General features: G+C 39.3%; 1 protein-coding gene across 6 annotated transcripts in view; it reads left to right on the top strand.

Annotated features, from left to right (window-relative positions):
• The first annotated feature begins 14,712 nt into the window (after positions 1–14,712).
• LOC105046842 (protein RRP6-like 3) overlaps positions 14,713–22,545 on the top strand; it is a 27,478-nt gene continuing 19,645 nt past the window's right edge. For 5 of the 6 annotated variants that reach the window (XM_073259471.1, XM_073259473.1, XM_073259476.1 and 2 more), the window contains exons 1-5: positions 14,713–15,034; positions 16,383–16,624; positions 16,707–16,805; positions 17,997–18,080; positions 21,286–21,372. In XM_073259471.1, the coding sequence (XP_073115572.1) occupies positions 14,812–15,034; positions 16,383–16,624; positions 16,707–16,805; positions 17,997–18,080; positions 21,286–21,372 (735 nt within the window). In that variant the 5' untranslated portion in view covers positions 14,713–14,811. The remainder of the gene's footprint in view (positions 15,035–16,382; positions 16,625–16,706; positions 16,806–17,996; positions 18,081–21,285; positions 21,373–22,545) is intronic. The other variant, XM_073259472.1, reaches the window with a different exon arrangement.

Below are 22,545 nucleotides of genomic sequence, written 5' to 3'. Positions count from 1 at the left end.
AATTTTGAAATGGGTAGCAAGTAATCTAATTGGGTTGGTTGCCATGGCCATCCGGTCATAGGAGAATAGTAGGGTTTAAAGGCCCTCTATTCCCATTCGACGGGGTCTCCTATGGCGGTAGGGGTGCCGATGCAATTATATCCCATGCCGATGAAGCAGCGAAATGACTTAATTATAAAATTTATCATGAATGTGTTAGATTAGATCTAAAAAAAAATTTATGATTTATTTTGAGTTATTTTCTGTTATGAAATGAGCAATAGGATTGCTGTTTATGAATTGTGCTGACCTGTTTGTGAAATGAGTCAACACATTTGGTGAACAAAAAAAATAAAATCTTTCAAAATTTGAAAATTATTTTCGAAATGCCAAACCCTGACCCATCAGCCCAAGTACTTAATTAAAAGAATTAAGTGTTGTCTAGTAGGTCTAGAATTGTGAATTAAGACCTAAGACAATTGCATAAACTTGTGGGTCAATGGGTTAGATGAATTAGGTCCATAATTGGGTTAGACCTAAGGTTAGCTTAAAAAATGGACTAAATGGAGTAATTGGTCAAATCTAATCAAAAGTTGAATTAGATTAGATCAAGGATACTCTAGACTCAACTTCAATAGTTGTAGTTGAATGGGTCCATGTCTTTAACTAGACCAAGATAGACTTAATTCATGGCTACGCGGTGGAGCCCTATTTACTAAGTTGATCAAAATTAAAACTAATGAACCGGTTGGTGTCTAAGGTAAGTTCGGTAGTTTTGACCAGTGGTTCTTAAGCGGGAGCTACTCGCATTGATTCGATCATTGACGAGTTAATGGCAAATCCCCACCACTGATCTCACTTACCTAGCCAATCTGGTAAGTTAGTTTTTGATTAGATCACTTGGTGATTAGAGCTCACCCATGTCATTAGGTAAATCAGTGTGACTGATTTAGGTGCTCCTAATGCCAGCTTTAATTAAATCCTTTTTTAATCTGACTTGGTGAAGTCAGTGGGAGGATTGAAATTGGCTGGATGATTTCTTCTCTACTATTCTTTAATAAAATCCTCAAAATTATTAGGTCCCTAAAATGATTAAGTTATAATGATAACTAAGTCATAGCCTCCCATTAAGTGAGTGATAATGAGTCCATTAGTTCAATGATCATTGGAGGCCCAAAGGCCTGGTGCTCATTGGCTAATGGAATTATTATTCATAATATGATAATTTGATTGAGTCTTTCTGATGGTCGTTAGGTTGGCCGGCCAAAATCGGGCCTGATCATTTATTGATCTGATTCACTAAATTAAGTCATGTTAATGGTTGGACCTAACCAGATCTTTTCAGTGGAGGCCAAAGCCTACTGATTAGGTTCTGGGGCAAAATCAATTACTAGAAGTTGTTTAGAGAAACAACTGGTTAAGAACCTACCCATAGATGCACATGGGTTGACCAACCAAAGTTGGGCTCGTGTGTAGTCTGTGTGGATTCTAGTACCCATTAAGGAATTAAAATAATTCCTCGAATTGGAGGATGAGGCTACCAGTTCGTAAAAATATTGAAAAAAACTTTAGACTAAAGTTCAAGTCTTTAGTATTAATTTATGTACTAATAGAGGTCTCGTTTTCCTTTATACAGCTATGGCCACTACCCTGTCGCTTCGGTCATTATTAGATAATGACAAGCTCATGGGACCCAATTTCGATAGCTGGTATCGAAAATTGAAAATCGTCCTTGAGCATGAGCGGATCCTTTATGTAGTAACGGATCCAGCACCTGAGGAGCCAGCTCCAAACGCTAGTAAGGCGATCCGAGACACTTACTTGAAGTGGCTCAATGACCGCACCACCGTTCGATGTATTATGCTGGCAGCAATGAATGACGAGTTCAGCCGAAGGTTTGAGAATGCCCAGCCACAGGAGATGCTTCAAATGTTGAACGACTCCTTTGGCACGTCTGACGATGTTGAAAGGCACAAAACTAGTTGTGCCATTTTCAATGCTCGGATGAGGGATGGGGCTTCAGTCACTGATCATGTACTGTACATGATCGAGATGATTGAGCGCCTAAGCAAATTGGACTTTCCTCTGCACGAGCAGCTCGATAAGGATGCGATCCTTAATTCCTTGCCCAAGTCCTTCCTCCCATTTCTTACTCATTTTTGAATGACAAAGCCTGCAGTAAACTACCACGGATTATTGGGGTTGCTGCAGAACTTTAAGAAGGATCACCAACTCCATAAGGAGTTGGTGAATGTAGTGGGAGGGTCTTCTTCTCGTCGTCAACCCTTTGGGAAGGGGAAGAAGAACAAGAAGAAGAAAAATAAGAAGGTGCAATCTCATGCTGGGACAGTAGCACAGGGTCAGACCAAGAAGCGCAAGCACGACCAGAGCCAGGTGGAGTGCTTCTTTTGCAAGAAGCAGGGGCATTGGAAGAGGAACTGTCCTCAATACATTGCCTCCCTGGACCCGAACAGGCCAAAGAAGAAGCAAGGTAATTATATGATAACTCCTTGCAACTTTTTGATTTGTGACACTACTGCCTGGGTATTGGATACCGAAAGCCCTTATCATATTTGTAATTCGATGCAGGGTCTGCAGGTCAGTAGGAGATTTGATGAAGGCGAGAGGTTCCTGAACGTTGGAGATGGAAGCAAAGTTCCAGTTCTAGCTTTAGGAATCATGAGTCTTATAATCAATTCTCGTAATGTAATTCTGAGTGAATGTCACTATTGTCTAAGTTTTTTATTAAATATTATTTCTGTAGACCTTTTGGCCATGTACGGTTATGATTTTTTAATAAAAAGAAATATTTGCAATATCATTTTGAATGGTGTTACAATATTTGTTGGACAATTAAGTAATGGAATTTACTTACTATCACAGCCTGTTAATGTAGTTCAAAACTTCGGTAAATGCTCTAGAATAGATAATGTGTCAGAAGTCTACCTTTGGCACTGTAGGCTAGGTCATATCAATAAGAACAGGATAAACAGGTTGGCTCAAGAAAGAATTCTTGAAGTTAGTGATTGTGAATCACTTCCAATCTGTGAGTCCTGTCTTCTTGGGAAGATGACCAAGTCACCTTTTACTGGAAAAGGTGAGCGAGCCAGTGAACTCTTAGGTCTGGTACATTCTGATGTATGTGGACCCATGAGCTCAAGTGCAAGAGGTGGATTTTTCTACTTCATAACCTTCACAGACGACCTATCTAGGTATGGGTATGTCTATTTAATGAAGCATAAGTCGGAATCATTTGAAATGTTCAAACTATTCTGAAATGAGGTAGAAAAATAAACTGGGAAGTGTATTAAAACTCTTCGATCTGATCGAGGAGGTGAATACCTTTCCAATGAGTTTCTGACGTATCTAGAGAAGAATAGGATTCTCTCTCAGTGGACTCCTCCTGGAACACCACAGCATAATGGTGTGTCTGAAAGGAGGAATCGGATCCTATTAGACAAGGTTCGATCCATGATGGGGTTTGCTGGTCTGCCGATCTTCCTCTGGGGATATGCGCTCGAATCGGCTTGTTACCTTCTAAATAGAGTTTCGAGTAAGTCTGTAGCCAAAATGCCATATGAGATATGGATAGGACGTAAGCCAGTACTCTCGCACCTTAGGGTTTGGGGTTGTCCGGCTTATGTTAAACGTTTAATTACAGACAAGCTTGGACCTAGGTCTGACAAGTGTAATTTTATTGGGTACCCAAAAGAGACCAAAGGGTATTATTTCTACCTTGCTGATGAGTAAAAGGTGTTTGTCAGCCTTAAGGCAATTTTTTTAGAAAAGGAGTTCCTTAGTGAAAAAACTGTTGCCTCTAAGGTCGAACTTGACGAAGTTCGACAGGTAGAAAAACCGACACATGTTACTGAACCTGAACCGGATTTGATTAGATCATATCCAGAGCCCATTGATTATGCACCCTTAAGGCGGTCTGATAGAGTACCACATCAACCGGACAGATACTATGGTTTCTTGATCCGGGATGGTGATCCTGTCGAACTTGATGAAAACGATGAGGATCCGATCACCTACATGGATGCAATACAGAGATCTGACTCTGAAAAATGGCTAGAGGCCATGAAATCCGAAATGGAGTCCATGAAGGTCAACGATGTGTGGACATTGGTTGACCCACCCGAAGGAGTAAAACCCATAGGGTGTAAGTGGGTCTTCAAAAGGAAGAGGGGCACAGACGGAAAGGTGGAGACCTATAAAGCCCGTCTGGTTGTCAAGGGATATCGTCAACGTTATGGTATAGACTATGACGAGACGTTTTCTCCTGTGGCAATGCTCAAATCCATTCGGATTATGCTTGCGATAGTTGCCCATCTGGACTATGAAATCTGGCAGATGGATGTGAAGACAGCTTTTCGAAATGGAGAGCTGGACGAAGAGGTGTATATGATACAACCTGAAGGGTTCACATCCACAGATAAGTCTAAGGTGTGCAAGCTACAGAGGTCCATTTATGAACTTAAGCAGGCATCTCGGAGTTGGAACATACGTTTTGATAGGACGATCAAAACGTATGGCTTCGTTAAGAACGGAGAAGAGCCCTGCATTTATAAGTGGGCTAATGATCCAGTAGTAGTATTTCTTGTATTGTATGTGGATGACATTCTCTTAATCGAGAATGATGTCCCTGCATTACAGGGAATAAAGATTTGGCTATCATCACAGTTCTCCATGAAGGATCTGGGAGAAGCTTCCTACATCCTAGGGATGAGGATCTATAGGGATAGATCCAAAAAGTTGCTTGGCTTATCTCAGTCCACGTACATTGATACTATGCTGAAAAGGTTCAGCATAAAAAATTCCAAGAAAGACTATCTACCGATAGGCTATGGAATTTCTCTCTCAAAGAGGGATTGTCCGACAACACCTCAAGAGAGAGAGCGTATGGGTAGGATTCCATATGCTTCAGCAGTGGGATCTATCATGTACGCCATGACATGTACACGACCAGATGTGGCATACTCACTAGGGGTAGTGAGTAGATACCAATCTGATCCAGGAGAGAATCACTGGAAGGTTGTTAAAACCATCCTGAAGTATTTAAGAAATACTAAGGACCAGTGGCTTACATATGGTAAATCAGACTTGAGACTTATAGGGTTTACAGACTCTAATTTCCAGTCTGATCGCGATGATAGCAAGAGTGTGTCAGGATTTATTTTTACCCTTAATGGTGGGGCTGTCTGCTGGAAGAGTTCCAAGCAACACGCTGTGGTTGATTCAGTATGCGAGGCGAAGTATATTGCTGCATCAGATGCTGCCAAAGAAGCGGTATGGCTGAGGAAATTCATCACCGAGCTCGGAGTAGCACCCTCCCTTGTTGGTCCAGTTCTGCTCTACTGCGACAGCTCTGGAGCCATTGCTCAGGCGAAGGAACCAAAGGCACACCAGCGGACGAAGCATATTCTGCGCCGCTACCATCTCATCCGGGAGATCGTGGATCGAGGTGACGTCGACCTTCAGAAGATCGAGGGGAAGGAGAACCTGGCCGACCCATTCACTAAAGCCATTGCGGTGAAGGAGTTCAACGACTACAAGTCGAAGATGGGTATTAGATACTGCACCGATAGGCTTTAGGCCAAGTGGAAGATTGTTGGAAATAGTGTCCCAAAGTCAATCGTCAGCCTGTTGACGGTTGTGCTTCTTTTGTATTAGTACATGAATTATAAATAAATAAAAATTATTTTGATATTTTTTTATCACAAATGTTTCATCTTCTAATGAACTCCTGTGTTGTGGTGAAGTCCTTAGGACTATTTAGACTCGACAAAGGAGGATTTGTCGCTTAGTCTTTAAACATGTTCGCGATCAAATGATACGTTATTACCAAGGACGACAACGTTTATCGAGCATAGGTCGTTGTGTGCCATATGGGTTGGTTGTCCTCGTAACCAAAGAGTGTGGAGACACTGGTATGGCATACAGGTGAGATGTAATGGTACATCTGCACTGAACGTGACCAACTCCGGAGCTATTTCTGCTGTCAAGATTTGCTCCGATGGGATATGGGTATAAATGTCCCTCCGACCTGAGACCACCACGGTGACTTGCAAGCAACTCACTGCACTTAGGCACTGGACTACCTGAATTTCTAATTCAATGATGGAAGGCTGCTGGGTGTAGTCAAGTACTTGACTTGTCGGTGCGTGTGTCAAGATGGGATTGACTACTCCAGTTTAGGAGCTGTGTACAGTCGTGTTTCAATTTAGCAAAACCTTGGCCAGGGTAGTCCTAGTGAGGAGTCACAGGACTAATTGAGTTGAGCACGATTCGGATGATATCATCAGGGTTGACAGTTTAACCTTGAGTCATCCTAAACACAGGGGTCAAAAGGGATAAATTATACGGTAACCATATTCACGTAGGTTCTGAATGTTGCGATTGCGATTATTCGACCTATCCGATCGTCGGGTACCATTGCTAGATGGTCACTTCGATTAGTACAGGAATTAGTTCCTGTGCTACCGGCTTAGATTCGAACCTGCGGGGTCACACACATTAGTGGTTCCTTTCTGATCAGATGGCTGATTATGAGTCTTATGTGTCTGAAACTCTATGATTGAGAATTAGGATTCTCTGATCATGAGTTCCACATATTTTGGGTATCGAGATCAAAATTTTGAATTTTAAATTTTGAATTTGAAATTTTGAATTTGAAATTTGAACTCTTTGATCAGGGTTTCATATCGATGGTCTCTGATGCCTGATTGCCCATCGAATTTGGACTCAATATTTATGAGAGGTTTAATTAGTGATTTGATCGCTAATTAACTCAATTTGATTGAGTAATTATTTTTGGATCAAGTCCAATTGAATTGGATTCAGTTTGGATTGACCTGATTAGGTTAAATGTTGACCTAATCGCTAAGGTGGTTTAGTCCCTGATTTGATCAGGGATTAGGTTTAGTTAATTTCTAATTTGATTAGGATTTTATTGAACCTCATTAAGCCTAATTAAGTTAGATTTAATTTATTCTAATTGTGCTTAACTTATTTAGATTAGGTTGGCTCAATTAGGTTCAAACCACTTTGACTTTTCTCCCTGTGCCACCTCACTTCTTCTGTGCATATTTACATTCACGAGAAGCAACTTTTCATGAATTTTCTCCACGCAGAAGCCATCCCACGTCCACCCTTGTGTGCCAAATATCTGGATAAAAATAAGTTGGTTGGCCATTCAAATTCAGAAGAAAGTTTGAATTTGAATGAGCAACCAACTAATCCATGCACCATGGTCTTATCTTGTGCGCCCCATATTTTACACGAAAAAATATTTCTCATGTAAACTCTCCATGCACAAATCAACTCACGCCCCTTCTCTTCTCACGCACAAGTGGATAGGGATGAGTTGGTTTTGCATTTGAATTCAAATTTGATTTGAATTCAAATGTGCAACAACTTATCTTTATCCTCTCACGCGGATAAGACACGTTCGATGTTGTTTTAAAAAGAGGAGAAAGGTGGGACGTGTGCAAAAAATTTTAGGAGAGAAACTTTTGGGCGTGAGGCAAGTTTGTGCGCAAGGTGAAGGTCCAAAACCTTCCGAGAGAAAAAGAAAGAAAAGAAAGAAAATTGAGCGCAGGGTTTCTAGTGTGTACCCTAGGGTTTCTACCTAGGATTTGGGAAGTGAGATTGGTGTGCCACGAGTGTCGTGAGTCCATCAAATTTCAGGGAGAGATCCATCAGCCTCTCAAGCAATCGTGCAAATGATCCAGAGCATCTGAAGAGTCAGCACACATTGATCGAAGGAGTTCGATCAACATCTGCCATCAAAAGGGTGAAATCACGAACTAGCATTCGTGAGGAGCTGATTAGACGGGAGCTTCGTGTGGACGATCCGCAGAGGCTAGATATTTGTGTGGCTATGACGTGACGATCAGAGCCCTCCGACGGTGATCTGATTGCGGTGATCGACTACCCGCAAAAGGTGATGTATTCTGAACACAGTACTGTAAAAGGTTTACTGATTCAAATTTGAATTTCAAATTTAAATGCATGCTGTTGTATCATATTTAGATCCTAGTGTAGGGTTAATTAGTATTAATTAATGAGATTAATTAATAATTTCACTGTAAAATAGTAATTTTGAAAAAGTTTTAAAATTACCATTTTGCCCCTGCACTAAATTTTCGCTACACTAACATGGGTAATTTTGAATCATAATTTTTTATTGCATTGATTTTATATTTTGATATAATGAACAATCTTTCATATTACTATTGGAGTCATCGAGCCATGAGTGAAAGCCTCTAAGTTCTATCACTTTACGATGCTCCAAAGAAACTACCACATATTTGGTTTCTAACAGTACAAAAGAAGCCTCCAAGTTCTAACTTGTTTGACCATGCAACTAATACTTGTCAATTGTTTATCTATTGAACCATTTATTTAGGGCAATATATTGCTAATAGGATATTTGAAGAAGGACTATAGGCAATGCAATTATTAATAAGATGGTGAAGTTTATCAACATTCCAAAGGCAATGGAGAGTAGTGAGCATTGGCAAGATACTTTGTTTCATTAAACATAGCAAAAAGGCATGTTTTCTTCCAAAGAACAAACCTCTCGAATGAAATTCTATGAGTTTTTATAACACTTGATTTCTTATGTGGCGTGATCATGTATTTGCTGAATTTTTGCATCGTAGGCTTTTTCTTTGAGGCAAAAACTGTAGACCTTTAAATGGTCTAATGGTAGTGCAGGTTTGGCTGCAAGATCATTTTAGTTATGACCCAAATGAGTATAGAAGATAAATTATAAGATAAACTATATGTGAGGCAATTCTAATTCCATTTAAAAATGCAGGGTCCATTGTTCAGAAACCAAAGGAATGCATCCCATGTGCTTTAGGAGGGAATCAATTTTCATTAAGACATAGCTAATGGAATTTTAAAGCTTTCATACATTGCAATAAAAAAATTATAACTTATAATACTTAAGTTAAGACTCAAGCTAAACACATGTTAGACATTCTACATAATTGGCTCCATATATAAGTTAAAATTCTATGCTAAATGTTTCAGATGACAGTGTAAATAAGAAATATTGTAGTTAAGGGCTCATGGCTTGGCATGTGAGATATTATCTACTCTAGCCTATGGACCTCACAGTTTTGTCTCTCTAAATTGCAATCCAAAAGGCACCTTATGGGAGAGAGAAGGCTCCATCCTCTATAAGCCAAAGTCCTCCTTGACTCATTATTGATGTGAGACCTATTGCCACTAGGGAGTCTAGCTGGCTCCAGTTGTTGAGCTAAAGCCAGGAGTGAGTGGTGGCCGTAGGATGACTGGTTGAGATCTTCCAAGTTGAATGCTGATGTCGAATCCTCGATTGAGCTCTTGAGCTGGATCTTGCAAAAACACCAAAGATAGAAAAATCCTCATGCTGGGGGATTCTTCGGTGGTAGATCCTCCGATATTTAAGTCAGTCTCTCATAGAAGCAAATAAAAAAGATCTATGCTTTTGATAGAGCTTAGAAGTGGTGTTGGTATGAAGTGTGGAGGATTGGTGTAAGAAAGTGGAGGATGGAAGACACCATGCCGAGGATAGAGATCTTGAAGGTGGAGTAAAGAGAGCTTAGAGTTCTATGGAGTTAGATTCTAGTTCATATGACATCAATCTCTATGAATAAGTATGCAAACTAAGTGTTAACTTATTTGGAGGGTCTCGGAGAGTAGAGTTATACATACGAAGGTAGATACCTATCGTTTTTAGAAATGTGCACCATCTGCCAGAGAGCAACAATCGTAAAGATGTGCTCTGACTGTTAGGGAATAACAACGTGCATGTTTGAGAGTTATTAAAATTACGAATCTTACTTGGTGGAGGAGGAAGTAGAGCAGCAAGTGGATAAACTATTTATCATCTTATGGATAGAAGACTCTAAAACTCCTCTAGAATGGTCATAAAAGATTAGATGGCAGAGGTTGGGTATTTGCTCCATCACTTTCTACCAAGGACATGTGATTGACTGCCAATGGATCGTCAGTGCCATGATAGATGGTCCATCCTAGGATGTATCACTTATCCCTCACATTCGAGGTTGAGGCATCTTTTTAGCTCAGATAAAAAAAGTAGAGAGAATTCTTGTGTTCATCATGGCATTGGCGGTTAGCATGGATACTAAGGTTTCGAGTTTTAGATCTTTGAGACCAATACTAATAAGGGTTTTGGGAATGAGGCTATGCTGAAGCATATTCTCTGATGGTCGTAGGCTCGATTTTGGTGCTTCGATCGGAGTGCTAGATGAGAGAGGAGGTTTTGACATCATGCACCACCTAGGCTATACCTTAAAGGGCCATAGGTCAGTGGTCGGATGTGTACATTTATGGGAGATGTGTACTCACCTTCATTTTTCGAGAGGATATCATGGTGTGTGGGTTTTTTAGTATGATGATTGGACATTTTGATAGTGTCGATATGGATGGTGTTCAGTATCCAACGAGATGTCAACACACATGAGCCGATCAGACCACTTATTCAAATGGCCACTATCATCAAACAGTATTATAAATGGCATAGGAGAGGTAGACGCCACTCACCTCACCTTTTGATCACAAAGATGGAGTTGATGTTGCTGGGTAGAAGAGTGCTGTGGTAGTGTGGTAGTTGTTATCATCTTCTTCTTTCCTTGACCTAGGGTTTCTGGTGGGTTTGTCTTCTTTGTTGGGTTAGTTGTGTTCTTCTATTTTCTCCTACTCCGAGGAATATCTCTTCATGTGAGAATGCTCCGAGCATTCTTTTAAGTGAAGATGTATTTCCATAGTGGAGATTGATGGTACATTTCTCCTAAAAAAATATCACAAACTTTTCTTTATGACCCTTCATTCATGAGTAGAAGAGTCAGTTCTTCTTCGAGTGCTACCCGACTCCATGAAAATTTTCGATCAAGTGGCGATCACTATTGAAATCTACATTGCTGAATCTTTTGAAGCTATTAGAGTTGGAAGAGTTGATAGTAAAGTAAAGCTAGGGATGGCAATAAAATCCAAACCCATGAGTACCCAACCGACCCGACCTAATTGGGTCAGCCAGTTAACACATTGACTGGATTTAGGTAAAATCTGAATGCTTAACTTTGGATTCAGGCTGGGACTAGGTAGTTATGTGCCTGACTCAATATCCGATCCAAATCCGATCTGAATTATTTTAATATTTTAATATATATATTATATTAAATATATTTTATCAATTATCACCTACTAATTATAAAACTCTAACTTATTCATTCATTCCCCCCTTTCTTCTTTTCCTTTATTCCCTTCAGCCGCCACCCCATAAGTACAAAGCACAAAATGGCAAACCAAACCCTCCTCACCCACAGTCCTATATGGCCAGTCGGCCACACACATACCACCATCCACCATCTTGTTGTCTCTTTTATCTGGTTAATAGTGACACTGTCGTTAGTCCATCAGAGATGTTGGAACTAAGTATTGTTGTTGAATATCTTAATCCATTAAATTTTTATTGTATTTAAATTTTATTTTGATTGAATATGAAACTAAGTTTTATTGAATTAAGTATTATTGAATTTTATTTGCTTAAGGCAGTTTGAATTTTATTTTGATTGAACATAGAATTAAATATTGTTAAATTTTATTTGTCTAAGATAGATATGATTTGTGGAATGATAGTATAGCTTTATAGTTGATAGAAATAAAAAAAAAATGCTCAATGTAACTCAATTAGGTTTGGATCTGGTAAACTCAAATTACTCGATATCCGATTGAGACGAGTTTGGGCAAAAAAAATCCAGTCCTAATAATGTTTGGGTTGTGTTTGCATAGTTTATTCGATATTTGGGTTTAGATTTGGATAGTTAGAAATCCGTCCCAAACCTGATCCGATGCCATTCCTAGTTAAAGCAGCTCAAGGTGCCACCGTACTCCGAACTTCTATCTCCTTCGAAAGTTGTACTTCGGAGGTCCAAATCCCAAAGGTTAGTGCAAGTATTTATTTGTTCGACCTCAAAGTAGCAAGGCCAAAATATGTTATTTTTTATGTTTATGCAGGTCTAATATTCTCCAAGGAGGAGTTAGAGAGACAAGCCGGTGCTGGTCCTCCAAGGAGAAGAAGGAGAAGAAGAGGAGGATCATCCTATCTCCTTCTCCCAAGGCTGTTGCAATCGAGGCTGACATTGTGGATACTGACATTGTCGAGGCTATATAGCAGTAGAGAGAAAAGCAATCAAAGAAAAAATATGCTGCCCCTCCTTCCAAAATCATAGAGATTATTGTGGCCGATGCAATTCCTATTGAGGGTGGTTCCCTAAATGTAGCGGAAGAGAGCACTCCACTCTTTTAGATGCTTCCCAGCCTCCCATCAGCAGTTCGATGCTGAGGCTTATGCGAAGTTGCTAGAAGAGTTAGGTGTTTTCGATCGACAAGGAGAGGCTATTAGCACGATTCTTCGAGGACTATCTCTAGGATGCCACTGCGATAAAGTGCTGATTTTAACTATCTTTGGTATATTTCTCTTCTAACCTGGTGGTGATCTTTATGGAGCCTTCAAGACATAGGGCCTATTTCAGTAGGCCCAAGTTAAGAAGAAGAAGCTCGCTTGTCCCGTCACCTTCTCCAAGTGGCTAAGGAGAAGCGAGATCAAATCAAGAGAGAGTTGCATACAGTTCTAGCATAGTAGGAAGAGCAATTTGCGGTTAAGAAGTCTTAGACTGATGCCACAAAGATTGCTTTGAGAGAAGCCAAGGCCTCTCTGGAAGAAGCCAAAAACTCCCTTAAAATAAGAGTCGCCTGGCTTCGGAGAGTGAGGCCGAGGCTATATATATACAGGATCAGCTAGTAAGGATTGAGAGGGTTGAACACCAAGCTACAGAAGAGACAGCCTTATGGCAATGGAGGGATGGCATCACTAGTCTCACATTGGTTGTGAGTCAAGAGAAACTCTTGCTTATAGAGGATGAAACATTCTCTCTCATAAAACATCTTTTAGATTGAAATTCAGAGGATAAAACCATGAGACTTATAAGCCAAAGTGGACAATACCTAACGTATCGAGCATGAGCCCTTGATCGCAATATTAGCGCCCACTATGGAGCCAACGTGCCTTCGAGCAGACTATAATACACCTTCTGCTCATATCCAGAATTTTTCTTGACTGAGATGACTGTGGTGATGGAGGGACGGCATCACTAGTCCCATATTGATTGTAAGTCAAGGAAGACTCTGACTTATAGGGTATGAGATATTTTCTCCTCCATAAGGCATCTTTTGGATTGAAATCTAGAAAGATAAAACTGAGGCCCATAGATCAGAATGGATAATACATTGCATACTGAGCTATGAGCCCTTGACCACAACAGAAAATATAATGAAACAAATATAGCACAAAATGTTAAACATAAGCAAGCAGATTGTGAATATCTTTGTTGTATATTCAACAATCAGCAGTATAAATATTGATATTAGGAGGCTTTGATAGGGGATGCATGAAACTCCCAAACTTAGAGGAAATCATCAAGTGGATTAAGAAGTTCAAAAGTTAATTATTAAGTGCACACCAAGAAGTTCCCACTTAAGAGTGGACTGTCATCCTATAACCGAATGACTTGTTTGGCGGAGTAGCCCCATTATATTGGAATAGTTAAACATAATAGGGGTAGAGATCCACAACCCTCCTTAAACCTACGGAGAGTAACACTTCAAAACTGCAATTTTAACCCTATGCTCAGTGAAATCAAACAATTCACAGCAAAACATAATCCCATGTATTAGTATTTAAATAAAAGTATAGAAGTCCAACACTAATTTTAGAGAACCAATACTAAGAATGAATGGGGAAACATACTCTGTCTCAGGGATAAAGGTTTCTCATCTATTCATCAATTAGGCAGACAAATAGCCACAAAAAACATCATATTTTGACAAGTTATATGGTACATCATCAATTTCTCAATAAAAAAATGCAAACATCATTCATTTGAAACCAGCGAATCTAAATAGTATTATTATTCATCAGTTTAGCACCAAAAGCAAATAAAAGTTCATTTGTTGCCTCCACCACTAAAGAGGAAATTGATGGAAGAATCGCTGCCAAGAGTAGCTTGAATATTCATTGAAGGTTGGTCCTTAGTCACATAGTCTACGATCATCGATTCATCCTTCCTTAGGGAGAGAGACAGCAGCAACAGAGATTAGATGCAGAGGGAAGGAAGAGGAGTTCAAGATGAGAAAAAGCTCGTTAGAGACGGCACAAGACGAGGGGAGAGGCTAAGCTAGTTATAGACATTTTAATTTCAATTTTAAATTCTCGCCACAATTTTGAATTTCAATTGCATTTATAGCTGGAAAACTAACTAGAGTTGAGGAAGAGTGGGATGTTGTCTGTGTGGATTAGATCCTGAATTGGCACTCTTCCATTAGTTTTATCTATGCTCTATGATATATGCGGTAGATAAAGCCTATCTAAGAAATTTTCTGTTCTGTGATACGTAGCAGGAGGAACTTTCACTCCCACGATGGCCAAATTATTAGGGCCGGTTGTTGCTGGGCCAACTCGAAAAAGTTGCTGGGCCGGTCATGAGAGATCCTCTCCACGCTCCGAATGGTGGTCTGGTAATTCTCATCGCACTGCTGCCTCCACTTCGCTTTGGCCTGTTAGGCGGTGCCCCAGGCCCCGAAGTCGGCCCTTACGTTCTACATCAAATAAAATTGCAATATAAAAAGTCGGCACCTCTCCCCCTTTCCGTCTTCTGCTTTCTTTCGTGGCCGCTCCCAAGGCCGACCACCCAGAGTAGGTGACCAAGTGTGAGCGCAGTTCTTGGGACGACGTAGTCCCCTTTGAGAGCTCCGGCAATGGCGACCCGAGAAAAGATCAACGCGATCGTCGCCATCGCATGCGCCGCGGCGGTCTCCCTTGTCGTTGCGGCGCTCTACCGGCGCCTGCGGAGGCGGAGGGCGGCCGGCTGGCGATGCTGCTCGGAGTTCGAGGACAAGCCCCAGAACCGATTCAAGCGCGTTTTAGCCGATAACTCCTACGCGCCTTTCAAGCATTTCAAGCGCGAGGAAAAGGAGGAAGGTAACTCGACTTCTTGCCCGCTCTTCTATGAGACTTACCTTCTTGAAGATTCTTTTAGTCTCTCATGAAAAATCTTGCGTTTAATCTTTGATTTTTCTAAGTTTAATCTTTTTTTCCTCGATTATAAAGCTTCAATCTTTATCCTCTCTTGACTGATTCCTCATTTGAAGATTGCATATGAAGAATCTGCGGCTTTGACATCAAATTGCTCATACTTAAAAAATTCTCTAAAAAAATTCCGGATATTTGCTTTTTCTCTTAAAAGGTTAGACTTTTCCGCACCGTTTCCAATAATTACTTGAAAAGGATGGCTGAAATGGTTGCTGAGAACACCTGGAGACTTCTCACGACTGACTCGGTATTTCCTTCCTTGGTACTAATTTGCTATGGTATCTCTTGCGCTAGCTATAGGTAACCTTCAAAGATTCTGGTTTTTCAGCTTAGAGTACTAATTTGCTTTTTCCAAAAATTATCTGAAAGTGATTATGACCTCTATAATCTGCATTACATGGTCATAATGTAATATCTTGGTTAGCTGAATTTGGAGTATGATTGTGGATTAGGCTGCAAGAACAAGGAAGTGAGTCTCTATACAAATTTAGGGTAAAAAAGTGTCTGAATGAAATTTGGTTGCTCATATACTTCAAATTATGTTGGAAAAGGATTGCAATATAGATATTCAAAACATTACCGGATTGGTCCAGCAGGATTATATCAGGTCCAATCTAGGCTAGAAGAATTTGGCTTTCAAGGAGACTATGCTTATGGCTTGCGATGTCTACTAGACATAGCGATGATGACCTTTTTCTCTTAGCATTCACATTGGAATGCTAGGTCTGCATGCAAGTATATGGGAAATGAAAGTCATCTAGGTGGGTCCACAGTATGTTCAAGGTTAGCACTTTTGTGTTTTAATCTAAAATGAATGTGGCAATTTTGCATCTCTCTTTCTGACATCTGCAGCATGTCCCTCATACATTTGAGTTATTTAATTTGAGGAATGACCTTCCAAGTATTTGTAAAAGATTCTCCTTGGAAATTGAATAATGTCAATTACCTATCTTCACAGAGCTTGACGCCATGTTGCTAAAGAAATTGGTGACACATGCAGAACAACAGTGTTGATAAGTACAAAATATTGTGTCTTTCTAACTGGGGATTACTAGTATGGCTGTATATAGGACAAACTGCTTAGCAAAATTCATCAAGCTGTCCAATTGGATGGGATAAAATATAATAAATGTCTAATCATTGCACTATTATCAGTTTGCTGTTTACATCGATGTGGCATAACTTCTAGTTGTGTTTAAACAATTTTATATTCTTGACTTGTTCACATCTGTGTCAGAAGTCTCTTTGAAGATGCATCCATTTGAAGAAGAGATCACTTCATTATTGGAGAACCCTCCTGCTCTATTAAATTTCATTACCACTCATGAGTATTCAGATATGAGTGCTTCTTATGTCTGGATAGACACAGAACACCAATTAGAGTACCTTGCAAAGCTACTAAGTGAGGAACAAGTATTTGCCGTTGATACAGAGCAACATAGTCTTCGATCGTTCCTGGGGTTTACTGCTCTAATGCAGGTAATGTTGAGCTGCATTTGAGTATTTTATATATGTTTCTTCTTTGGTAAATGTTGCTTATATATTTTATTGATCATACCAGATCTCTATAGAAAGAGAAGATTTCCTGATTGATACAATTGCTCTTCATGATGTGATGGGCATCCTACGCCCTGTTTTTGCTGATCCTTCAATCTGCAAGGTAGTCTTTATGACATTTTCTGTCCTAAAATGATATAAGGAATAGGCAGACATTTAGAGACACTGGCATGGGATTTATAGCAGATTATCCTATGCATGAATTTATTGAGTTTTGGTTTATTATTCCATCTAAGAACTACTTCTTAGAATATATAACAACACCTTTCAGAATAACTTTTTTTACATAACTTCTATCTGTATATATCCATCAATGTATTAGTTTCTAAAACTTTTGGCTCTGATGTCTAACTTTGATACTATTGCTTTTGGATGGAGCAAGTATGCTTGGAAGTTTCTGTATTTAGCAAATTCCTTATCCAATTAAAATTTATGCTGTTCACCTTGAGGTTTAGCTTAATTCCTATTATGTTTGCAGGTAAATGAGTGTGATGGATATTTCTGCGTTATGAATTTTAACATGGTCTGTTTATCTTAATTAACAATAATATGAACAGCTCCTTGATAATAAAATAACATGGTCTTCTAGCTCTATCTTGATTGCATCATAAAGGAAGTAAGAACCGTAGGGCACCTAAAACTGTGAGCCGCCAGCTGGTGCTTCCTGGTGACATTTTTGGTGCCTTAGTTTTTCCTTGTGTCCACTGGAACAGAGCTTATGGATTTGGAAAAAAAAAAAATCATATTCTTGCCCCCATATCAGGCAAATGTATTTGATGCGGTGGTAATATGCTGGTTTTCCTGTTGCCTACCCATCTCTGACGACCATTAACTAGTAACAGTTTGACTTTTTTTACAAAAATGGATAATTTTAGCCTCTTTCAAATAGTTTGCCTATGAAAAATCATAATATACGACCAGGCATGATACCCTTATAATAATATGAATCCTATGTGTTTTTCTATGCTTCCATATTTACTTCTAGTTTTTTCTGTAGTTCTGATGTGGGCTGTAGGAAAGTCAAACTGGTATATGATGATATCCATGTTTCAATGCTTATGTTTCTTATTATATATTTTGGGTCTTTTATGGAGCAGATGATATTGTCCTTGGCTCAAGAGGAACTTCCACGTGTGCGCACGCGCGCGCGCGTACATATATATACATACACATATATACATAATATACATATACATACATATACATACATACATATGTATACATACATATACATTATATGTTGTAATCTTGATATTAATGCTTCAATGCTTATGCTTCTTATCATATGTTTCAGGTCTTTCATGGAGCTGATAATGATGTTCTTTGGCTCCAGAGGGACTTCCATATATATGTTGTAAACATGTTTGATACTGCAAAAGTAAGTAACCATGCTACAACGATGGTATTATTATTATTATTATTATTATTATTATTATTATTTTCTAATGACCTACACTACAATGTCATTTGATTAATTCAGTATTGTGATTAACAACTAGGTCAAATATTGGAAATGATGTATATATATGTCATCATCAGGGTCTTACATTTTGTCCGAAGCCTGATTATTTAAGATGCTTCATATACCTACTTTTTGTAAGATAGGTGTAAGATATGTTCATTTCGATCATGAAATTTAGGGATTTTTACTAGTTGGGCTTTTGCAAGTTAATTGTGTAGTGGCTTAAAAATATTATAATTTCTATCATTTTAAACACATATCCACTTCTTGTATAAGTTTTAAATCATCGTATTTGCAGGCTATATGTTGTTGAATATCGTTTACATCAAGGTTTGCCTAACTAGTACCGAAGAGTGTACCGGTTGGTGACTGATTCAGTGCGGTATGAGTCTATACTATGCCATTCGAGGGCATACCAAAAACAAGGAAAGAGAAGGGAAGAGAGAGAAAAGGAGAGAGCAAGAGAGTGAGGAGGGAGGGAGCAATGGGGAGGGTCGAGATTAAACCCTAACCTTAACCCTAGCGGAGTGTGAGAGAGAGGGAGGGAGGGGGAGAGAGAGAGAGGGATGGAGGGAGGAAGGGGGAGGGCCAAGGGAAACTCTAGCCCTAACCCTAGTGGAGTGCGCATGCGAGAGAGAGAGAGAGAGGTTGGGAGGGGAGAGGCACATACCAGTGATGCCTTTTTTATTCTTGGAGGGGAGGGGGGTGGGAGAGGAGCAGTGTCAATGAGCAGGGGGACGGGGGAGGTGCTCCAAGTGCATGTAGGCAAGGTTTCTCTTGAATGCACAATGGAGCCAAGGGGAAGGGGTAATCATAAGCGGGCGAGGGTGCGATGTAGGTTGGAGTTTTTGAATGATCACAAGCCAATGGGGAGGGAGAGGCTTTTTACTGAGCTAGGGGTTGGGGGGTTGGGGTGTGGGGGGTTTAATTGAATCTGATCTCTCAAACAGAGAGGATGTTTTAATGGGATGGTTGGTCTTTGTTCCTAGCCAATAGGGCTAACCGTCTCAACTCCCTATTGGTTTGGTTCGGCACGCCTGAACTGAGCAGTTTAGAGCAGTACGGCCAATCATGGTTTATATTATTTTTGATAAGAATCTGTTTTGAAGAATGTTTCATTAATAACACCTAATTCTTGAGATCTAAGGATACAAGCAACATTTTTTGGTGTGAAACACAACTTTCGTGGTTGAAATTTGGTTAATGGTTCAAAACCTCTAGAAGAATTCAACATTTTTGCGTGCTGTTCACCAGCTACTTGATCCCAACATTGTATAGCGACCCGATGAATTGCTGCACCCTTCCCTTTCTCTTACCCTCATGTGTCAGTTATTCTGCAAGTTACTTCTGTTTTTGGCTACTTTTGTTCTCTACGTTTTGCTATAGATATTCACTTCTGTATTTTAAGCTGCATCCTTTATGAACCCTCACTTTGTAATTATATAAGAACCCTTGACCTTCTCTGTTATGGTTTGTGATAAGCATTTCTAGCTACAGTTCAACTATTTATCCTTTCATCATAGATGTTTGTGCTTGTCAAAATGGAATTTATCCTTATATTAAAAATTTATCCGTATAATACAATTAACAAGAATCATAATGGTGCTTGAACCATGAAAGAATTTCATGATGTTTTCATACATGTATTAAAAAAGATTACTTTGCATGGATTACAACTTGAAAAATAAATCATGAACCAAGGTTCACCAAATCAGTATCGAGGTCATACTAGCATGCAACCAATTTGGTATGATACCAGTACATGCTGTGCTGAGCTGAGACTCATCAAAGCTAGGGGAGGGAGAGGGAGAAGGAGAGGGAAGGAGTGAGAGAGGAAGGGGGAGAGAGAAGCATACCGGTACCCTAACCCTGGTTGCATCATCGTCTTTGCGTTCTCGCATCGTCGTCGTTACACTCATGTTGTCATTGTCATTGTAGTGCAGAGCATCTAGAGAGAGGGGAGAGGGTAGAGGAGAATCGAGAGATCGGGAGAGGATTGGGAGATGGGAGGGGTTTTTGTAAAAAAAATAAAAATGGTTCAGAAACCAGATTGATTGGTCAAACCATCTCAGTAACCAATCAGTTTGGTTCAATATGCCCTGAACCATATAGTTTGTCGGTTCTTGTCATGAACAGTGGCCATACCTTTCTGCTTAGCAATCAGAGATTTCGGGTTCGATTCTTGGATGGTGCATCTCCAAAAATCTGTTCCTGAATAATTATAGTGTGGGTCTCTCTCTCTCTCTGGAAAAAAATTACAAATTTTTATATAAGGGTGACCATTCTCTGCTTGAGAACTGCTCTCCCTCTCATGGTTGTAGGATTTTAATAATTGGATGAATAGAAAATCACATGATCAAGTTCTTAAACAAGGAATCTTGAATTGGATTAGCCATTTTGCTGGTGCTAATTGATGAGAATGACAATCTGGAATGTCTGATTGTGGACAGAAGAAGCAATGTTTCAACTTGTTAAGATTTCTAGAGTGCCCTTCAAATTCAGTTGACCTGGGCTTTTAATGTTCATAGCCTGCCTTTCATCTTTGCCTTTTGTCATTTGTCTTTTAATTTTTATCTTCTTGCTATTTAAAGGCCTCTAGCTTGTCTTTGCTTTTTTCCTTCAGTTAATGCTACTTGGATTAGAATTCTATGACGTGTTTTTTAACATTAAAAAAAAATGTACTGATGTAATGCTGTTAGTTTTACCCTTTGACATGTCTAAATATGCATTTCAAGGTTGTCCTGTTAGACTGCTATATAAATCTGCCATGATGCCTCGCTGAGAATTACATTAGTTATTTTTATTTGAAATGATTTGGGTTGCTTTTTCTGAGCTTTGACTTCCTGGAAACTTTGGTGATGATGGAAAAATGTTCTCTGAATCTTGAATTGTAGATCTCCTTTCTCTTTATAGAAAGCTTTAATTGTGGATGTCCTTTGCCTTGTATACTCAAGTTTCCATCAATCTCCTTTCTTTTTACAGAAAGCTTTAATTGTGGATGTCCTTTTGCTTTGTATACTAAAGTTTCCATCTATTCATATTTGGAATTGGGCAGGCAATGAGAATTATATTATCCTATGGAGTTCTAATGATAATTTTTATTTATTGTTTTCTGTTGCAGGCATGTGAGATCTTGTCAAAACCCCACAAATCATTAGCATATTTACTTGAGACATATTGTGGAGTGTCAACTGACAAAACACTGCAGGTTCATGTTTGCAATCTCTAAGTGTTATTAGCTTGAGGGAACTCAAAGTTTTCTTGGTGGTTAAGCTATTTTTTTAAATATATATTAAGAAACCTTTTCTTTTATATAGTATTTATGTATGAGTTTATACGTGGCACTTAACTGATTGTTGGGATAAGCAAGCACTAAACAGAATTTGCAAGCATACCACTTTAAATTGCTTTTCATGTGGCTATGTTCCTGCCATCAAAAGATTCTGCAGTCTTGCTTGGTTAAAGAATAACCAAGCCTGCAAAATTACCATCACATACTTTCTTGAAGTTGGCAACGTAACTTTTTAGAAGTGCATTTAAACAATTTTAGACCTTTTGCACCCGAATCCTCACTTTCTGAAGTCTACAAATGGCAGGCCATGGAGCAAAATTGTACAAACATGGGTATGCATGCAAATTGCAGGTATGCATGCATAAAGGCGTACTTTGGGGGTAGAGAGAGAGAGAGAGAGAGATGGTTGGGGACTTCACTTGACCTGTGAATAGTGAAGCTTGCAAATCTTGGAACATACCCAAGATGAGGTATGGTGCTGTATTATGGATGGATTCTACCTGCTTGTCAGATCATACTTTGGTACATGAGTACTTCTATGACTCCCAGGGTCCCTCCAGAACAAAAATTCCGAAAGCCAATGCGTGTGATTGTAAGTCAAGATGTATCTCCCATCATCCCATCAGCCACCTGTTATGTAATTGCATTCTTGTGTTCTTATCCTGATAAATATCAGATTGAAGTACATGAGTACTTCTCCAGATCTCCAGGATTCCTCCAAACCAAAAATTCTGAAAGCCAATGCCTTTGATTATAAGTCAATGTATATCTTTTATTGACCACCTGTTATGTAATTATATTCTTGTCTTTCTATCCTGATAAATATTAGGTAGAAGTTTGTATTATTTCTTATTCTTTCTCTTGTACCTGGACAAAACAATTATTAATATCTAGATTGAATTTTAGAATATACACCACTGTCTGCATCAAGCAATTTCCCATTGTACATAGCATAAAAAATCTTCCAACAAATTGGCCAAAGTTAATCATGCCACAAAAGTTGTCCAGGTCAATTATATTATTAAGACCTTCAAATATTATTTCCTATAAAAAGGAACTAAGAACAGTAATCTGCACCACTTAGTGAGT

This window comes from Elaeis guineensis, chromosome 6 (assembly GCF_000442705.2).
Source record: "Elaeis guineensis isolate ETL-2024a chromosome 6, EG11, whole genome shotgun sequence".
In the NCBI taxonomy this organism is placed as follows: Eukaryota; Viridiplantae; Streptophyta; class Magnoliopsida; order Arecales; family Arecaceae; genus Elaeis; species Elaeis guineensis.
The sequence above is the reverse complement of the archived record's forward strand: the minus strand, read 5'-3'. Positions and strand labels throughout refer to the sequence as shown.